We start from the raw sequence: 14908 nt of genomic DNA on the forward strand, positions 1-14908 counted from the left end.
TCGAACATTTGTCCAAGAAGCAGGAGTGCCTCATGGTGGTGTACTTAGTTGTACACCTTTTATTACCAAAATGAATTCCTTGTGTCCTTACATCTCACGAAATATGTTTTACTACTATATGTCAACAACGAGCAAATTGTATTTAAATCATGCAATCTTTCAATGTGTGAGCGGCAAATCGAGCTAAGTGTGAACAAGGTGGCCAAATGGGCAGTTAAGAATGGTTTCAGTCTTAATGCTAAAAAAAGATCACAGGATATTCATGGAATGAATGATGATAAAGCGTCTGTCAGCTCATTCGTGCTTCCGTTCGTCTGTTTGTTCTTGCTTCCGTCCATCTGCGCGACCATCTGTGTGTTCATTTATGCACCTGCACTTGTGTTCTGTTCTCCTGGAAGCAAGGCCTTCAAACTGAACCAGATATTGATCTACATGCTCAACATCTCTCCGTGAAGACGGAGCACAAATTCTTGGGCCTAACCTGAATAGTAAACTAACTTTCCTATCACACAATAAGTTTTTGAAAAATAACTTGGACCATCTCCCGCTAAAGGGAGCCAAGTGTAGATGCGAAGCAGCAGGCGCTAACGCTTAACACTGACACCAACATTGACGCTGGCGCTCATCAAGTGAAAGCCAAGTAAGGAAGCCCTTGACTGAATTCCGAACGCGTGATTTAGTGTGAACTGTTATGCAGTGCACGAAGTCGGATTTTTACTAGCAGACGCTGCCTGCGTCGGCCTTGCGAGACGAAAGAGGGGGAGGAGAGCGACAACTTTGGGGTTGTCTGTCTGGGTCGGCAAGAGACATGAGACATGAGCATGCACAGTGGGGGTGTACGGAGGGACAGCATTATATAGGCTAGTCAAAAAGCTGCTTCGCATCTATTAAATGTATAAAAATAATGAATGTTTTAAAAGTTTTGTCACGTACTACGTGGAGCAGTGAGAAGAAGTGTCTGATGAATCTTTATAAAAGCCTAATACGCACTCGCTTAGACTACGGAGCAATAATTTATCAGTCTGTAGCACCAAGTACTCTACAAATGCTTGATCCTGTCTATCCCCCAGTCATTTGTCTTTCTACGGGCGCTTTTCGCGCCAGCCCTGTGGGAAGCCTGTATGTTGACTCGAACGAGTGGTCCTACCTATCTTTTCTGTACTTCGTCAAAATGGACGCAAACAACAAAGACCCCTCACACTACACTATCAGTGATTTGTCCACCCCCCTGCCATAAGGCAGGCCTGCACACTTTGTGTGAGGGGTCTAGCTGCAGAAAGGGGTGTGCCACTTGAACATCATTTGGCTGCTTCCACTGTTACTAAGTTACTAAGCAAGTGCCTATCGCACACATTCGTTTACACTTCTGTCAACTCCAGCATAAATACTCATGTCCCAACTTCTTTACTGATGCTTCAAAGACCCACACTTGAGTGTCCTATGCAGCAGTTGGTCCGTCCTTTTAAAATGCTGGCACTCTGCACCAGCATCTTCAGAGCAGAAGCCGACACGATACTTGCGGCCGTGAAACAGATAAATCTACAAAGTGCACTAATTTACATCGACTCCACGGTAAAAGCCCTCAAAAGTCTGAAAGAACACAAAATCTCATCCTAGTTTCGCTCTACTCATTTTCGTGTATGGTATGTGCACTCGAGAAACATGTCCTTGTGTACTGGGTGCCAAGGAACCACAAGATACAAGGTAACGTATTGGCAGACCAGCTGCATCCGTTCAAGAAACTGCTCCCAATACACCAATAGCTATCCCTGCACTTGAGTTAAAACCTGTTCTTATACAAAAACTCTGAGCTTATTGGCAGAGCACATGGGATAAGCAAGCATAAAATAAACTGCACATTATTAAACCGCTAGTTGGTCATTTGCTGCCAGTATAGAAGTTGCGCCACATAAAAGTTCCACTAACAAGGCTAAGGATAGGACACATAGGCATGACACATTCACACCTTCTGTCCGGGGGTGATCCACTTATGTGTGGGAGATGTGGTAAAGCACTAACAGTGCTTCACATTTTAATTTATAGCAAAGAACTAGGCACGCTAAAAAAACACTTTCCATTGCCCTACTGACAACAGATACTACTTCACCCTGGCTACAATGATCGTTGGTAGCGAGCCACTTTTCACACATGAATTATTGTTGACTTCTTTAAGAGACATGCATAGTGCTCATGTCATATGTCCAGGCATTTTGTAGCATGACGTCTCATGGGAAGTCGCTGCTGCAGCGGCTATATTGTACAAAGCACTTGCCTCGCGGCCCTTGGGGGCAATGCACATGTGCTAATGTCATATATTTTCACCATGCTCTCTATTCTCACGTTCATTCGCCATCCATTATGACTACACACATTTCACGTCACTGTCATGATTTTAATACTGCAATGTTTTTACTATGTTAGGCTGAGGAATTTCGTGGCCCTCATACAGCCACCTACCTTACTCATTATTCACATCTCTTGACTTGGTGCTCTTTGGCCATCATACGGCCCCTGCACCATAAAACACCACACATCATCATCACCTCTGCCTAGCCTCCCAAACTCATGAGACGTTGCTGATAATCCCAGAGCTCTCATGAACGGGCTCAACGATTTGAGCTTTTACCAGTCTAGACCTCCATGATTGCACGCCGACAGGTTGTGCGCAGTCTACTACGTTGGGCGCCCTCGTCGTCTACCGAAGCTCGTGAAACAATCAGCGGCACCCCCTGTATGTACACCACAAGCTAGCATGGTCCTCGTGAAACTATTTATTGTGACATTTTTACAACCGTTATTTTATTATACCCAGCTTTAAATATTGCCTTAGTGTGTGCTGCATTGCATGCAGAAACTCGGAAGCAATCTTCTTGTCATTCTTATTTGCCTTTTCTTTAGTTTCCACTTCCAGTCATTTTATTAACATACCGCGTTGTGTACATTTGTACCTGTTGTCATGGTGTCTACCAATCTAGAAAACCTGGAAAAGACAGGGAATTCGGACCCTTCTGGAAAAGTCAGGGAATTTCTGAAAAATCTGGCCTGGTCATGGAAACTAACAACAGTCTGCGCAACCGTCACAAATATAAGCATTACCATTGATCAAATTTAAACAGTGACTCTTTCGACTGCAACTACAATGAGCAGCTAAAAGACATGTGAAAAAAAAAACAACATTGTGGAACTATTGCTTCTTAATAAAGACATGAAAGGGTACACCTATCAAAAGATTACAAAGTTTACTAACATTATGGCACCCGTTATGGGAGCCTTATTTACAATAATAGCCATAAGAAAGGCACAGCATAGTATTTAAGTACACCTAAGTACGAGGCGTAAGTAGCGAAAATACATTGTTGGAAGCGCCCCATCACTCCTGTTCAGCTTAAGGTGCAATTGTCTGCATGTGTTGGTATTCGTAGTGCAGCCATGATGCAAGCTTGCTTTGGCGAGAACACACGCACTTGACCAGTCAGTTTCAGCGCTTGTAGATTGCACGTGTTTAGTGAGAACATATGAGGTCACGCGTAGTTTCCTGATGTCATATTCGTGTTGTTTAATTCTTTCCCTGAAATCAGTAGTCTCAGTGATGTATTGGTTGTCACAGTTGTGGCGGCTTAAAGTAAAAAAAATATGACAGTGAAAATTTTCGTTTGGAAACTTGTCCTTCATGTTGTCTGAAGCGTTCCTTAGCTTCCATGTTGGTACATGCGCTATTTTGATATCTGTTGCTTCTACACATCACACAGCATATCTACCTTTCCAACCACAGCATCACACACGTCGGTAAATTTCTGCATGTCTGTCGAGATCCTGAGTTCAGCTCCGCTTGAAGGTCTTCTGGTTTGACTCGATTGCCAATAGCGGAGCTTTGCCGGGCTATGTCATGCCTTTTATTAGTATGATTACTATCATTATTATTATTGGCGATGCACTGGCACATGTTCGCAGCTACGCACTTATTGGTGGTAGCTCGCGTTTCAAGGGTAGAGTTGGGTAACTTCATCGAAATTTCTAATTGCAGTTTTTTGAGATGGTATTATTTAATCTGTAATTATTTTTTAGGGTCATGTCCATAGAAGAGTACACAAACGAAGGTAACCCGCCATCATCTGGGATGAATATATGGATCGAGGGAGCTGTTGCATCGTGACAGATTCCTTCTTGCCAGTGCATATTCAAGCGTCATCACTTTAAATTCTATCTCCAGCTTTGATTGCAGGCATCTGAGGATAAACTCTAAACATTGAAGTCCAGAAAAATAAAACATCAACATGTATTTGCTCTTCGTAAAAACAAAGAAAAGATGAAAGGGAAAATTATATAGTACGGCTCCGTTCTTGGGATGATGTTAGTCATTGTTCAGTGCAAGGTGCACAGAATACGCGAATAGTAGTGTCTTTTTTTCACTAAAACGTATATACTACAGGTGTACAACTTAGGTGAGAATGCAAATCAATTTTAAATATAGCAATTCGTGTTACATCACATCCAATTGAACCTACATCCTAAGCAGTAAAGTTAGTAAATACAGGTCGATCTAATCCAATCCACAATCTAAGCAGCCTGGGCTGTAACCATTATAGGAAACTAGAATATATTCTAGTGGAAGAACCAGCCGAGCTCTGGCGTCCTCTTTTTACACAGATGCCACAAGATGGTTCCACTTCTACGTTTTCTAGCTGCTTTGGCTGCATTGTGGGACTGTCGTGGGCTTCTTTAAACTTTTAGCTGCGGTTAATTTTAAATTGTGTGTTTGCTTTCTGCTTCTTTCAAACAATAAACAGCCAACTTGTTTACTCTCTAGCTCGGAGGTTTCATTTTGGCCAGATATAAATATTTTTTCATATTTACCGCATTTAGTCAGAATATTCTGAGCACTTGTACATTTATTTACTTATTTTATAGGAGCACCTCTTATTTTTTATTTTTTAACCGTTCGAGGGCCTGTTTCCAGTGCACAGTTTTTCCAAGCAGACGTAGCGGTCATGGAATTTGCTTTAAATCATCATGGAAAACTTGGAAAAGTAAGGAAATTTTGAAAAGCGTATTGGTAGGCACCCTGGTTGTGTTCATTTAGAGCATAGTTTGTCTCTTTATTCTTGTTTTCATTGCACGTATTTATGTTCCTCCTTTTATTTGATTTATTTTAGTTTCTGCCATAGCCCTTGTTTTAATTAAATGCTTCTTTCTGATCAAAAGTTTGTGTCTACTGGATCAGTACGTTAGCCAGATGCAGACATCATACACACGCAACACCAGATAAATTGGCCGGCCTACAAAAAAAAGATGACATGTACCACTTAAAAGAATTCCAGGCGTCGCAGGCCTAAGCGTTAAGTGGAATCCTGTGAGTCTGCTGCACTGTTATATTGGCAGGGCCTCACCCGAAGTGCGTAACATTTCCATAAGGTTTTTTTTTCCTACCACATCTGCAGCACACTTTTGTATGTGGCATGCATGTGCTTAATATTAACTAACAATGTGAATTACTATATAAAAAGGATGGGGATGTAAATGCAACTGTAAGCATGAGAATGATACTTAATTAACCATATGGCTGAGATTTTGCTCAAACTCTGCTTGTGTCTTGTTTGCTTCCAAGTATAGATGTGAAGCTTTGCTTCACATATAAGTGATGACACTAGCATTTCAATCACTTCGTGTCCAGTTCTCTTACCTAATTTATCTTGTGGCAGGGGTAACGTTGTCACGATGGAGTGTGTTGAAAAGCTGCTGAAGAAAGACTGGGTGGACCCTACCAACAGCAAGCCACTCAAGGAGTCTGACATCATTCCACTGCAAAGGGCGAGTGCACCTTGCATGACAAACTTTTTATTTATTTATTTATTTATTCATGTAGCAGTCTCAGATACTTCGCTAAAAAAAGCATGAACATGCAAAAAAAAGTGAAATACGCATATTTTTATATGAGCACAAATTTTAAATTTATGAAGTAAATAATGTAAATTATTATTATGAATCTAAAAGGACAATGCATAGTAGAGTGCGTGAGGCACGTGAACTGAGTTGGATAGTTTTTATGAAGATAGGCGTATGTGCCAGCGAAGGTAAGGTGAAATGCATTGTTAGCTTGGTTGGTTGTATTGAATAAGCGCATAAGGCACATTGCAAGATGCGAATACCTTACCTGCAGAAAATATCATGACACAGGTACAAGATACCTAAAGAATGCATAGGAACCACGGAGGAAGAATAGACAAGAGGGGAAACTCGGCTTCCTTGTCACCCCGGGGAGCGGCGGATGGATGAATGGATTCATATGGCTGTACCCTTTAGATCGGGTGGCGGCTAATGCCACCTAGCCGTAATACTTAGCGAACAAAACTAAATTTACCTTTTTTTTTTCCTTTGAATAGTTAGGAACAGGCATTTGCAGTGAAGAATTTAATTTTCACTCGGGCCTTGATCGTAGCCACCAATCAGATAACCTCCTTCTAGTTATTTCTACCCGCTTAAAGTTTATTTTGCCCTTCCTGTCCCAAAACGCCAGTGCTTTGAAAAACTCTGCGCTATCATCCTGATTTATAGGGTGAAGCCCTTTACAGAACATTATCAAGTGTTCAGCAGTTTCCTCCTCCTCTCCACACGCACTGCATACTGTGTCTTTGTATTTGGTCAGATATTTGTTGGTTCGCAATACTCCCGTTCTGGCCTCAAACGGTAGAGAACTATCCCGAGTATAATATAGATCTATTCCTTGACGATTTCCTGCTTAAACTTCGATAGATCTTCAATGCCGACTTCCTAATCATGCCTATTCCCCACATGTCGGTCTCTAATTCCTGCATTTTCTTCTTAACCGATAGTTCTTTTTAGTTTGGACCCCTACTGTTTTCGAAGTATTTACCCGTCAATTTTTCGGTTTCCTCCATTTTGTATTGACATTTTTCATATACAAATAGCTGAAAACCTTCCTAGCCCAATGCTCCTTCCCCGTTTCTTTCAATTGCTTCTCAAATTTTATCTTGCTACTAGCTTCCCTGCCCTCGAATGATGTTCATCCCATATCTCCTTGTACTCCCTGATTTGGTGTATTCCTGTGAGCTCCTATTGAAAGCCTACTTATTCCACGTTGCTAAATTTCTAATCTTGCTTGAACTTCTGATCTCATGCACATGACCGCATTGCCGAACGTCGGACCAGGAACCATCACCCCTTTCCAAATTCCTCTTACAACATCATATCTATTGTAGTTCCACAGTGCCCTATTTTTCATCACTGCTGCATTCCTGTTACCTTTAGTCATTATGTATATTTTGTGTTCCCTTAGGTATTCGGTCTCATTGCTTATCCATACACCCAGATATTTGTATTTCTTTGTTATCTCTTGCGTGACCTCCTGTATCCTAAGCTCACTAAATTCATTATCATTAAAAATCATGACTGCTGGTTTTCCCTTACTAAATCTCAAATGTAACCTATCTCCCTTATTACCGCAGATGTCTATCAGTCCCTTTAAATCTTCTTTGTTGTCGGCCATTAGCACTATATCATCTGCGTACATCAAAGCTTGTAGTGCCTGTTCAATGAGTTTTTCTTGTTTGATGAAAAAAAGGTTGAAGCCAAGTCCACTCCCCTCTGATTTGGCCTCTAATCCTTGTAGGTACATCTTGAATAACAAGGGCGACAGAGGACACCCCTGCCTTTGCCCTTGTTTTATCTCTGTGGGCTTGGATACCTGTTTTTCCCATTTTATAACTACCTTGTTACCTTTATAAATATCCTTTAAAAGATTAAGTGACATCTTCCATACCTAGTGTGTCAAGTATTCCCCACAAGTCCTCTTGAACCGCGCTATCGTACATTCTCTTGATATCAAAAAATGCTAGCCACAGGGCCCTGTGTTCCTTTTCTGCAATTTCGATGCACTGCGTCAGTGAGAATAGATTGGCTTCCAAACTCCTTTGTTTTTCCGAAACTCATTCTGCAGTTCCTCCAGCACTCCCTTATCCTCGATCCATGCCTGCAATCTTTCCTTTATTATCTGCATCACCAGCCTGTAAACCACTGATGTCACTGTTATAGGATGCTATTTATTTATGTCAGCTTTGTCTTCCTTTCTTTTATAGATCATGCTCATTCTGCTAAGTTTCCATACATCGGGGACTTGACCATCAATAACTGTTTTGCTCGCTGCCTCTCTCAAAGTTTGCTTAGACTTGGGACCCAATTCCTTTATCAGCATAATTGGGATGCCGTCAGCACCTGTTGATGTACTACTAGGAACCCTCTTCTCAGCCTTTTCTCACTCTCGTGAAAATGGAGCCACTGCGCCACGTGACGCATCCTTGTCTGTTAGGGTGCATAAGGCACTTCCTTGTTGATTTCTTCCTGTCATCTTTGTTCGTATATATTCAATAGGTTCGTCCCCTTCTAGCCTAACACCTTGAGCTGTAATTATAAACTTCCGTTCTTGGCTTGTCTCTATATGTAGGGAACTTAGATGGTTCCAAAATTTTGCAGCTGCCTTTCTATCCTTTTTATGTACTTCTGGCAGTTTCTGCTCTTTTGTTGAATCTATTGTCATCTGCTTCAACTTGCTTCATCAATGTCTGTATTTCTTTTGTGCACAGATGTTGTGTATGGCGCTGTTATATCAACGAACGCGCAAAATCTATCCTCAACTAAGGTTGCACGGTGGGCTTGTTGGTTTTCCATAGTGTCTGAAGTATAGTGCATTCAGGATGGGACAGAGAAGAAGACAGAAAAGAAGGCTGTGTATGTGTTATGTGTCTTCTCTGTCCCGTCCAGGATGGGCTATACCTCAGACTTTATCCTCAAGCTACATCAGTCAGTTAATTTAGGCATGTGCCTAGCTACAGTTGCAGATCGTCTGCTTTTTTAATTTCTACCACTTACTTTCATTATCTGGACAGTATCTGATCAAACATATATAAATAAAAATGCTGCCACTAAGAGGCTCTATTTGCTTCATTTTGTTCTGGCATGCTTTGCTTGCCAAAAACTTTCATAGTTGCATTCAGTACCATAGCGCAATCGGCGAGTGGCAGATGTAGCAGACGACACTCGGGCGTTGTTGCAAAGATCGCGGCGCCCGCTCATGCTGGCGCCAGCCCAGAGTTTCCCCTCCTGTCTTTCTTGCTCCATAATAACATACGATGATGCCTATCCTATAGGAAAGTGTTATCAGAAATGATTGCATGTGATGTAAATGTGAAGAAAGAAAAGGGGATAAAAAATTAACTTGCTGCTGACACGGACTGAACTTTCAAAAAGTGCATCCAATGCTCATGTCAATCGAAGGTTCTGTGACTTCATGATGATCATATAATGATTGCAGTCACTGCGAGTACAACGGAGCTGTTTCTATAGAGCGTTGACGTTGCGCTCCACGTGAGGGTGTTGCGAGCCAACTCGTTTCATCGCTCGTGCTAATTCTTACACTTGTAAAAAGCGGTGAGAGTGTAAAGGTCCATGCGGGGACAGCCTGGCTTTCTCGGCATTCATTCACTCGGCAGTGGAAAGGCACACGCAACGCTATCATAACTGTTTTTTTAAGGCTTGACCAGCGATTATTCGATGAATTCAGAAATTCTTGAGGCCCTTGCGCTCAGATTTAAGTGCACATTAAAGAATAAAACCTGGCTTGTAGAAATTTTGGAGTCTACACAGCACTACGGTATCCGTCATAATTATATTGTAGGTTTGGGACGTTAAACCACAGCAAATAATATTGTCATCACGCTGTGCTGCAAACACAACAGTAAATGCAGATATGGGGTTACAAAGAAACATGCTTTAGGAATCCACATTTTTGACTGGCACTACGAGCACACCATAACAGATTGCCAGTGTTTTACGCGGTAAATCCTGTTTGGTATAAAATGATGGTGTAAACGGCATTCTGATGCACATATAATCGTGTGCGTCTTTTTTCTCATTTTCTGCAATGGGACGTGTAATATCTTTCTTATGGTGCCATAGCATAGACAAAAAGCTTTGTGTGTGGTTTGTATGCACCCGTGTATATATATGTAAGAAAAATTGCAAAAATTTTAGGAAGGGGCTCAACCTCTCCCCTGGCTAAACACGTGTGATGCCTGAGGAGGTTTAAATAAGTTTTTCTGGAGTGAAGACCGCCTATACATAGCAATAGAGCGCCATGAAGCCGCGCCGCGTGCGTGCTGGCCAACTTGCCAGAGGCAAGATACGGGAGCCAAAGCGTGCCTGCCGCGTCTTACCGCCGTGGTTCTTTAACTTTTATAGCGGGAGTTAGAGGAGGAGTTGTCTACAATAAGAAGTTTATTTTTTTTACAGAAATACTGTAGGCCACATGGCCCAAGCAAAAGTAGAAATACAAAAACATCAGAACATGGAAAAAAAGAAACATAACAAGCAGTAATACTAACAGAATCTGAAAGAAATCAATTGCTATCCAGCTTCTGAAAAGGCAATACAAATAAATGCATGTGTATTTTGCCGCAACATCTTGCCTGCATTCAAATAACGCGCCCATCACCACGCGCACAGAAACACACATGCGCGTGCCGTCTTGTGTCGCGCAGAGACGATGATGGCACAAGTACCCAGCTGGACCCGGCTGATGTGCGCCATGCGCTTGAGACTTCTTGTGGAGAGGAAGAAGAAGGCAGCTGAAGGATATTTTTAGTGTTCGACTGATGCGTTGTTCTACGACCACAGTCACATTGAGTTGCGGGCACAGGTTCGCCTTTTTATAAGTACGTTTTATTATACCCCCCTCCCCCCCTTGAGTCCTTCAACATCGCTACATTTCTGGTGGAAGTGCTGGGTGATGAATCGAAGCCCAACAAACGCAAGACAGCATAGCCCTGAGCACTAGTGAGGTAATCTTGGGGAGCTGACACCTGTGCATCAGAGGACCAGTCGTCGTCTTCGAGGTGACTCACCAGAATTCAGTTCACTCCACTTCACGCCGAGAGGAACTCAGTCAGTGGACGCCACCACCATGACAAACCGGGTAACACCGGCACACGTGGTGATCAATCAGCCTCACCAGTATTTCATGGCGACTCGTACGAAGACGTGGAAGATTGGCTCGGCCTCTTTGAGAGAGTGGCAAGTTTGAACGGTTGGGACGTGAGAGAGAAGCCCCGCCGCGTATACTTTGTTTGGAGGACTTTGCAAAGACGGGTATAAGAACCATGAAACTTCTTTTACTACCTGGGATGAATTTCGGCGATAAGCTCTAGCTACTTATGCCAGCATGGATTGCAAAGAAAAGGTGCAGGCTGCTCTTGAAACCAGAAACCAACTCATCAACGAAAGTGTTGCAATGTATATCGACGACATGATCCACCTCTTCAAGCACGCAGATTCCCATATGACTAAAAATAAGAAGCTGCGCCACCTCATGCGTGAGGTGAAGCAAGAGCTATTGTTGTTCTCGTCCGCAACCTACCACGAACAGTTGCGGAGTTTCATACTTCAGAAGTGACAGCCATCGAGAAAACGCTAGAACAGCGGGCTCAACAGTACAATTGGGACATAAACTGTGCACCTGCCAATGCCTTCTCAAGAGGCCAGCGAAGTGACGTGGATGCCCTGCGAGAACTCATCAGATCAATGATAAAAGAAGAGCTCAGAAAGTTGCAAGCACCTCGCACTACACCAACACTGTCTATCGTTGATGTAGTACGAGATGAACTGAGGCAGATCATACGCTAGCCGGAGCGTGAGCCACAGCCGATTCAACGCATCCCAACGTACTCTGGAGTACTCAGACAACCCGCGGGCAGTGCAATGCAGCAATGGCAATGGCCTCCTTACCCACAGACGGTATGCAGCGCACCTCGTCCACTGGAACTTAAGGCTACCTACCTGCCACGAGCCCGTAGTGTAGCTCGCTACATGGATCAAAGGCCCTGGAAAAGTAATATCTGGCATCACAATAAGCACAGGCCTTTGTGTTTCCATTGCAGGGAAGCAGGTCAGCTGTATAGGTTCTGCCCTTACCGACAGGCAGGATTAAGGGGCTTTCTATTGTACGCACCATTCCCTCGAAACGGTGAACGGCCAGTGGAGATCGAAGAGTACCTCGAGCGGAGATAGAAGGCGTTACCGATCCCCCAGCCCAAGTGCTTCTCCGCATGGCCTGGGCACCGTCCTACAAGCTTACACTCAGAAAATTGAAGCAAGCGACCTGTGAAGGTGAGGCCGCTGATAACTACAGTTGCGAAGATCCTCCTGCGAAGATTACTTCAGATTTGAGGTTAAAAATAGGCTGATACGAGCTGAATGATTTTGTTGACATCGACGCTAATTATTTGGTAATGAGTCACAAATTGGTAAAGAAACTAAAAAAAGGTTGTGACGAAATGGAGTGGGACACAGATAATGAGCACGGCAGGTGGCCAACTATTGCGCCGCTCGTCAGGTACACCTCAAGGCTCGAAATAAGAGGCTTTACTTACGTAGCTGACTTCATCGTACTGCCGGAATGTTTGAGGGAGCTTATATTAGGAATGAATTTTCTGCAAGCCAATGTAGCCATAATTAATCTTAGTAGATCCAGTGTAACGCTTTCGACCAAACAAGCTATGTCGGTGGAGGGATTGGAAAAGCGATGTCTTACTGCTCTGCGTGTTGTTGATGATGACGTCACAGTGCCACTATGCTGTAGTGTAATGGTGCTTGTCGAAAATAAGGCATTTTGTGACCACGAAGGAATAGTGGATGGAAATTTAGGGCTCTTTTTAAACAAAGGAATTTGCATGGCGAGGGGTCTTGTTCACTTAACGAATGGCCGCACAGATGCCCTCCTTAAGAATTTTGGGAATAAATGTCAACACATCGCGCAAGGTATGGCTATCGCCTATTTGCACAAGTTCTGCATGGCGACCGAACTATGCAGCTTAGTGACAACGCCAACCACTTCACCAGAGACCTGGAACGCCGACGCATCAGTTAACGTCAACCATAGGCTCCCAGAATGTCAAAAAAAAACTATTGCTTGCCCTTATAAAAGAATTTTCGGACTGCTTTTCAACATCCTCTAAGGTGCGACTCACGGCTATTGCAAAACACAGGATTATAACAGAAGAAGTCACGAGACCAATTTGCCAGCACCCATATCGAGTATCACAAAAGGAAAGAGATGTCATCAAGAAACAAGGGGAGGAGATGCTTTCAGATGACATGATCCAGCCTTCCAGCAGTCCATGGGCGTCACCCATAGTGCTTGTTAATAAGAAAGATAACACCCTTCGATTCTGCGTAGGCTGTGAAAAACTGAACAGCGTAACCAAATGAGATGTATATCCTCTGCCGCGTATCGGTGATACACTCGATCGGCTATGGAGTGCAAAATATTTCTCCACCCTTGATCTCAAGAGTGGATATTGGCGAATTGAGGTGAATGAGTCCGACTGTGAAAAGACGGCATTCATAATCCCAAACAGCCTCTACAAATTTAAAGCGCTTCGATTCGGCCTGGGCACAGCGCCAGCGACGTTTCAAGGAATGATAGACGCTGTCCTTGCGGGACTGAAATAGCAGTCCTGCTTGGTGTACTTGGATGACATTGTCGTATTTTCCGCTACATTTTACCAACACCTAGAGCGTCTTCGCACAGTCCTGAAAACCATTGGTTCAACAGACTTGACCATCAAGCCAGAAAAATGCCATTTTGGTTTTAAAGAGCTGCGATTTTTCGGACACGTCGCCAGCTGTGAAGGCGTTCGTCCAGATCCCGAAAAAACAGCTGCTATCAGGAAGTTCCCGACAGCCAGAGACAAGAAGTCAGTATGCCGATTCCTGGGTTTATGCGCGTACTATCGGCGATTTGTAGAAAATTTTTCTAACATTGCTGACCCACTTACTAATCTAACAAAATACGACGTACCCTTTATATGGGAAAGTGAACAACAGGAAGCATTTGATAAATTAAGAACATGTCTGCAAGCACCTCCAATCCTTGCCCATTTCGATGAGACTGCCGTAACTGAAGTTCACACTGATGCGAGTCGTGTCGACCTCGGAGCTATTCTAGTCCAGCGGCAAAATGGTCAAGAAAAAGTGCTAGCGTATGCCAGCCACAAGCTTTTGAAAGCTGGGACAAACCACTCTGCAACCAAAAAAGAGTGTCTCGCGGTCATCTGGGCCATAAGTAAATTTTCACGGTACCTCTATGGTAGACCATTCAGAGCAGTCAGTGACCACTATTGTCTGTGTTGGCTGGTGAATCTTAAGGATCTCTCTGGCCGACTAGCAATATGGAGCCTTAGGCTACAAGAGTACGATATTACTGTGGTATACAAATCTGGGAAAAAAGAACAGCGATGTCGACTGCCTGTCATGCGCACCAGTGGACACAAGTGAGCCGGAGGAAGAAGACTTCCCATTTCTAGGCGTCGTCCAGGCATCAGAAATTGCTCAAGAACGACAGAATGACCCTGATTTGCTGCCGCTTATAAAGCGTCTCCAAGGACTCAATGTTAAAGTCTCGCGCGCTTTATTCAGAGGGCTCCCTTCGTTCTGCCTTCAAGAAGGGGTCCTTTACAAGAGGAACTTCGAACCCAATGGTGATAAGTTTTTACTAGTTGTACCTACATCTTTACGAGACGAGATTCTGCACACATGTCATGATGAGCCAACATCTAGACATATGGGTGTCAGCCGTACATTCGCCAGAATTCATCTAAAATACTACTGGCCAAAGCTGTTAGCATCAGTTCAGCACTATGTGAAAACTTGCCGTGAGTGTCAAAAACGCAAAACTCCATCTGTGAAGCCAGCAGACCTCCTTCAGCCACTAATAGAACCACCGGATGTCCCATTCTAACAAGTCGGTATGGATCTCCTGGGCCTGTTTCGAACATCAACTGCAGGCAATAAGTGGATAGTCGTAGCCACGGGCTATCTCACCCGTTGTGCTGAGACTGGC

The 14908-nt window shown here is 43.5% G+C and overlaps 1 protein-coding gene across 4 annotated transcripts in view; it reads left to right on the top strand.

The window, feature by feature from the left end:
• The window catches only part of LOC119169143 (nitric oxide synthase-interacting protein), a 264086-nt gene that overhangs the window by 221320 nt on the left and 27858 nt on the right, over positions 1 to 14908 (top strand). For all 4 annotated transcript variants that reach the window (XR_012888699.1, XM_075882999.1, XM_037420244.2 and 1 more), the window contains one exon: positions 5700 to 5808. Coding sequence is in view for 3 of the 4 variants with exons in the window: in XM_075882999.1 (XP_075739114.1) it covers positions 5700 to 5808 (109 nt within the window). In the remaining variant the exon portion in view is untranslated. The remainder of the gene's footprint in view (positions 1 to 5699; positions 5809 to 14908) is intronic.

The sequence above is a fragment of the Rhipicephalus microplus genome, chromosome 2 (genome assembly GCF_043290135.1).
Source record: "Rhipicephalus microplus isolate Deutch F79 chromosome 2, USDA_Rmic, whole genome shotgun sequence".
Classification (NCBI taxonomy): Eukaryota; Metazoa; Arthropoda; class Arachnida; order Ixodida; family Ixodidae; genus Rhipicephalus; species Rhipicephalus microplus.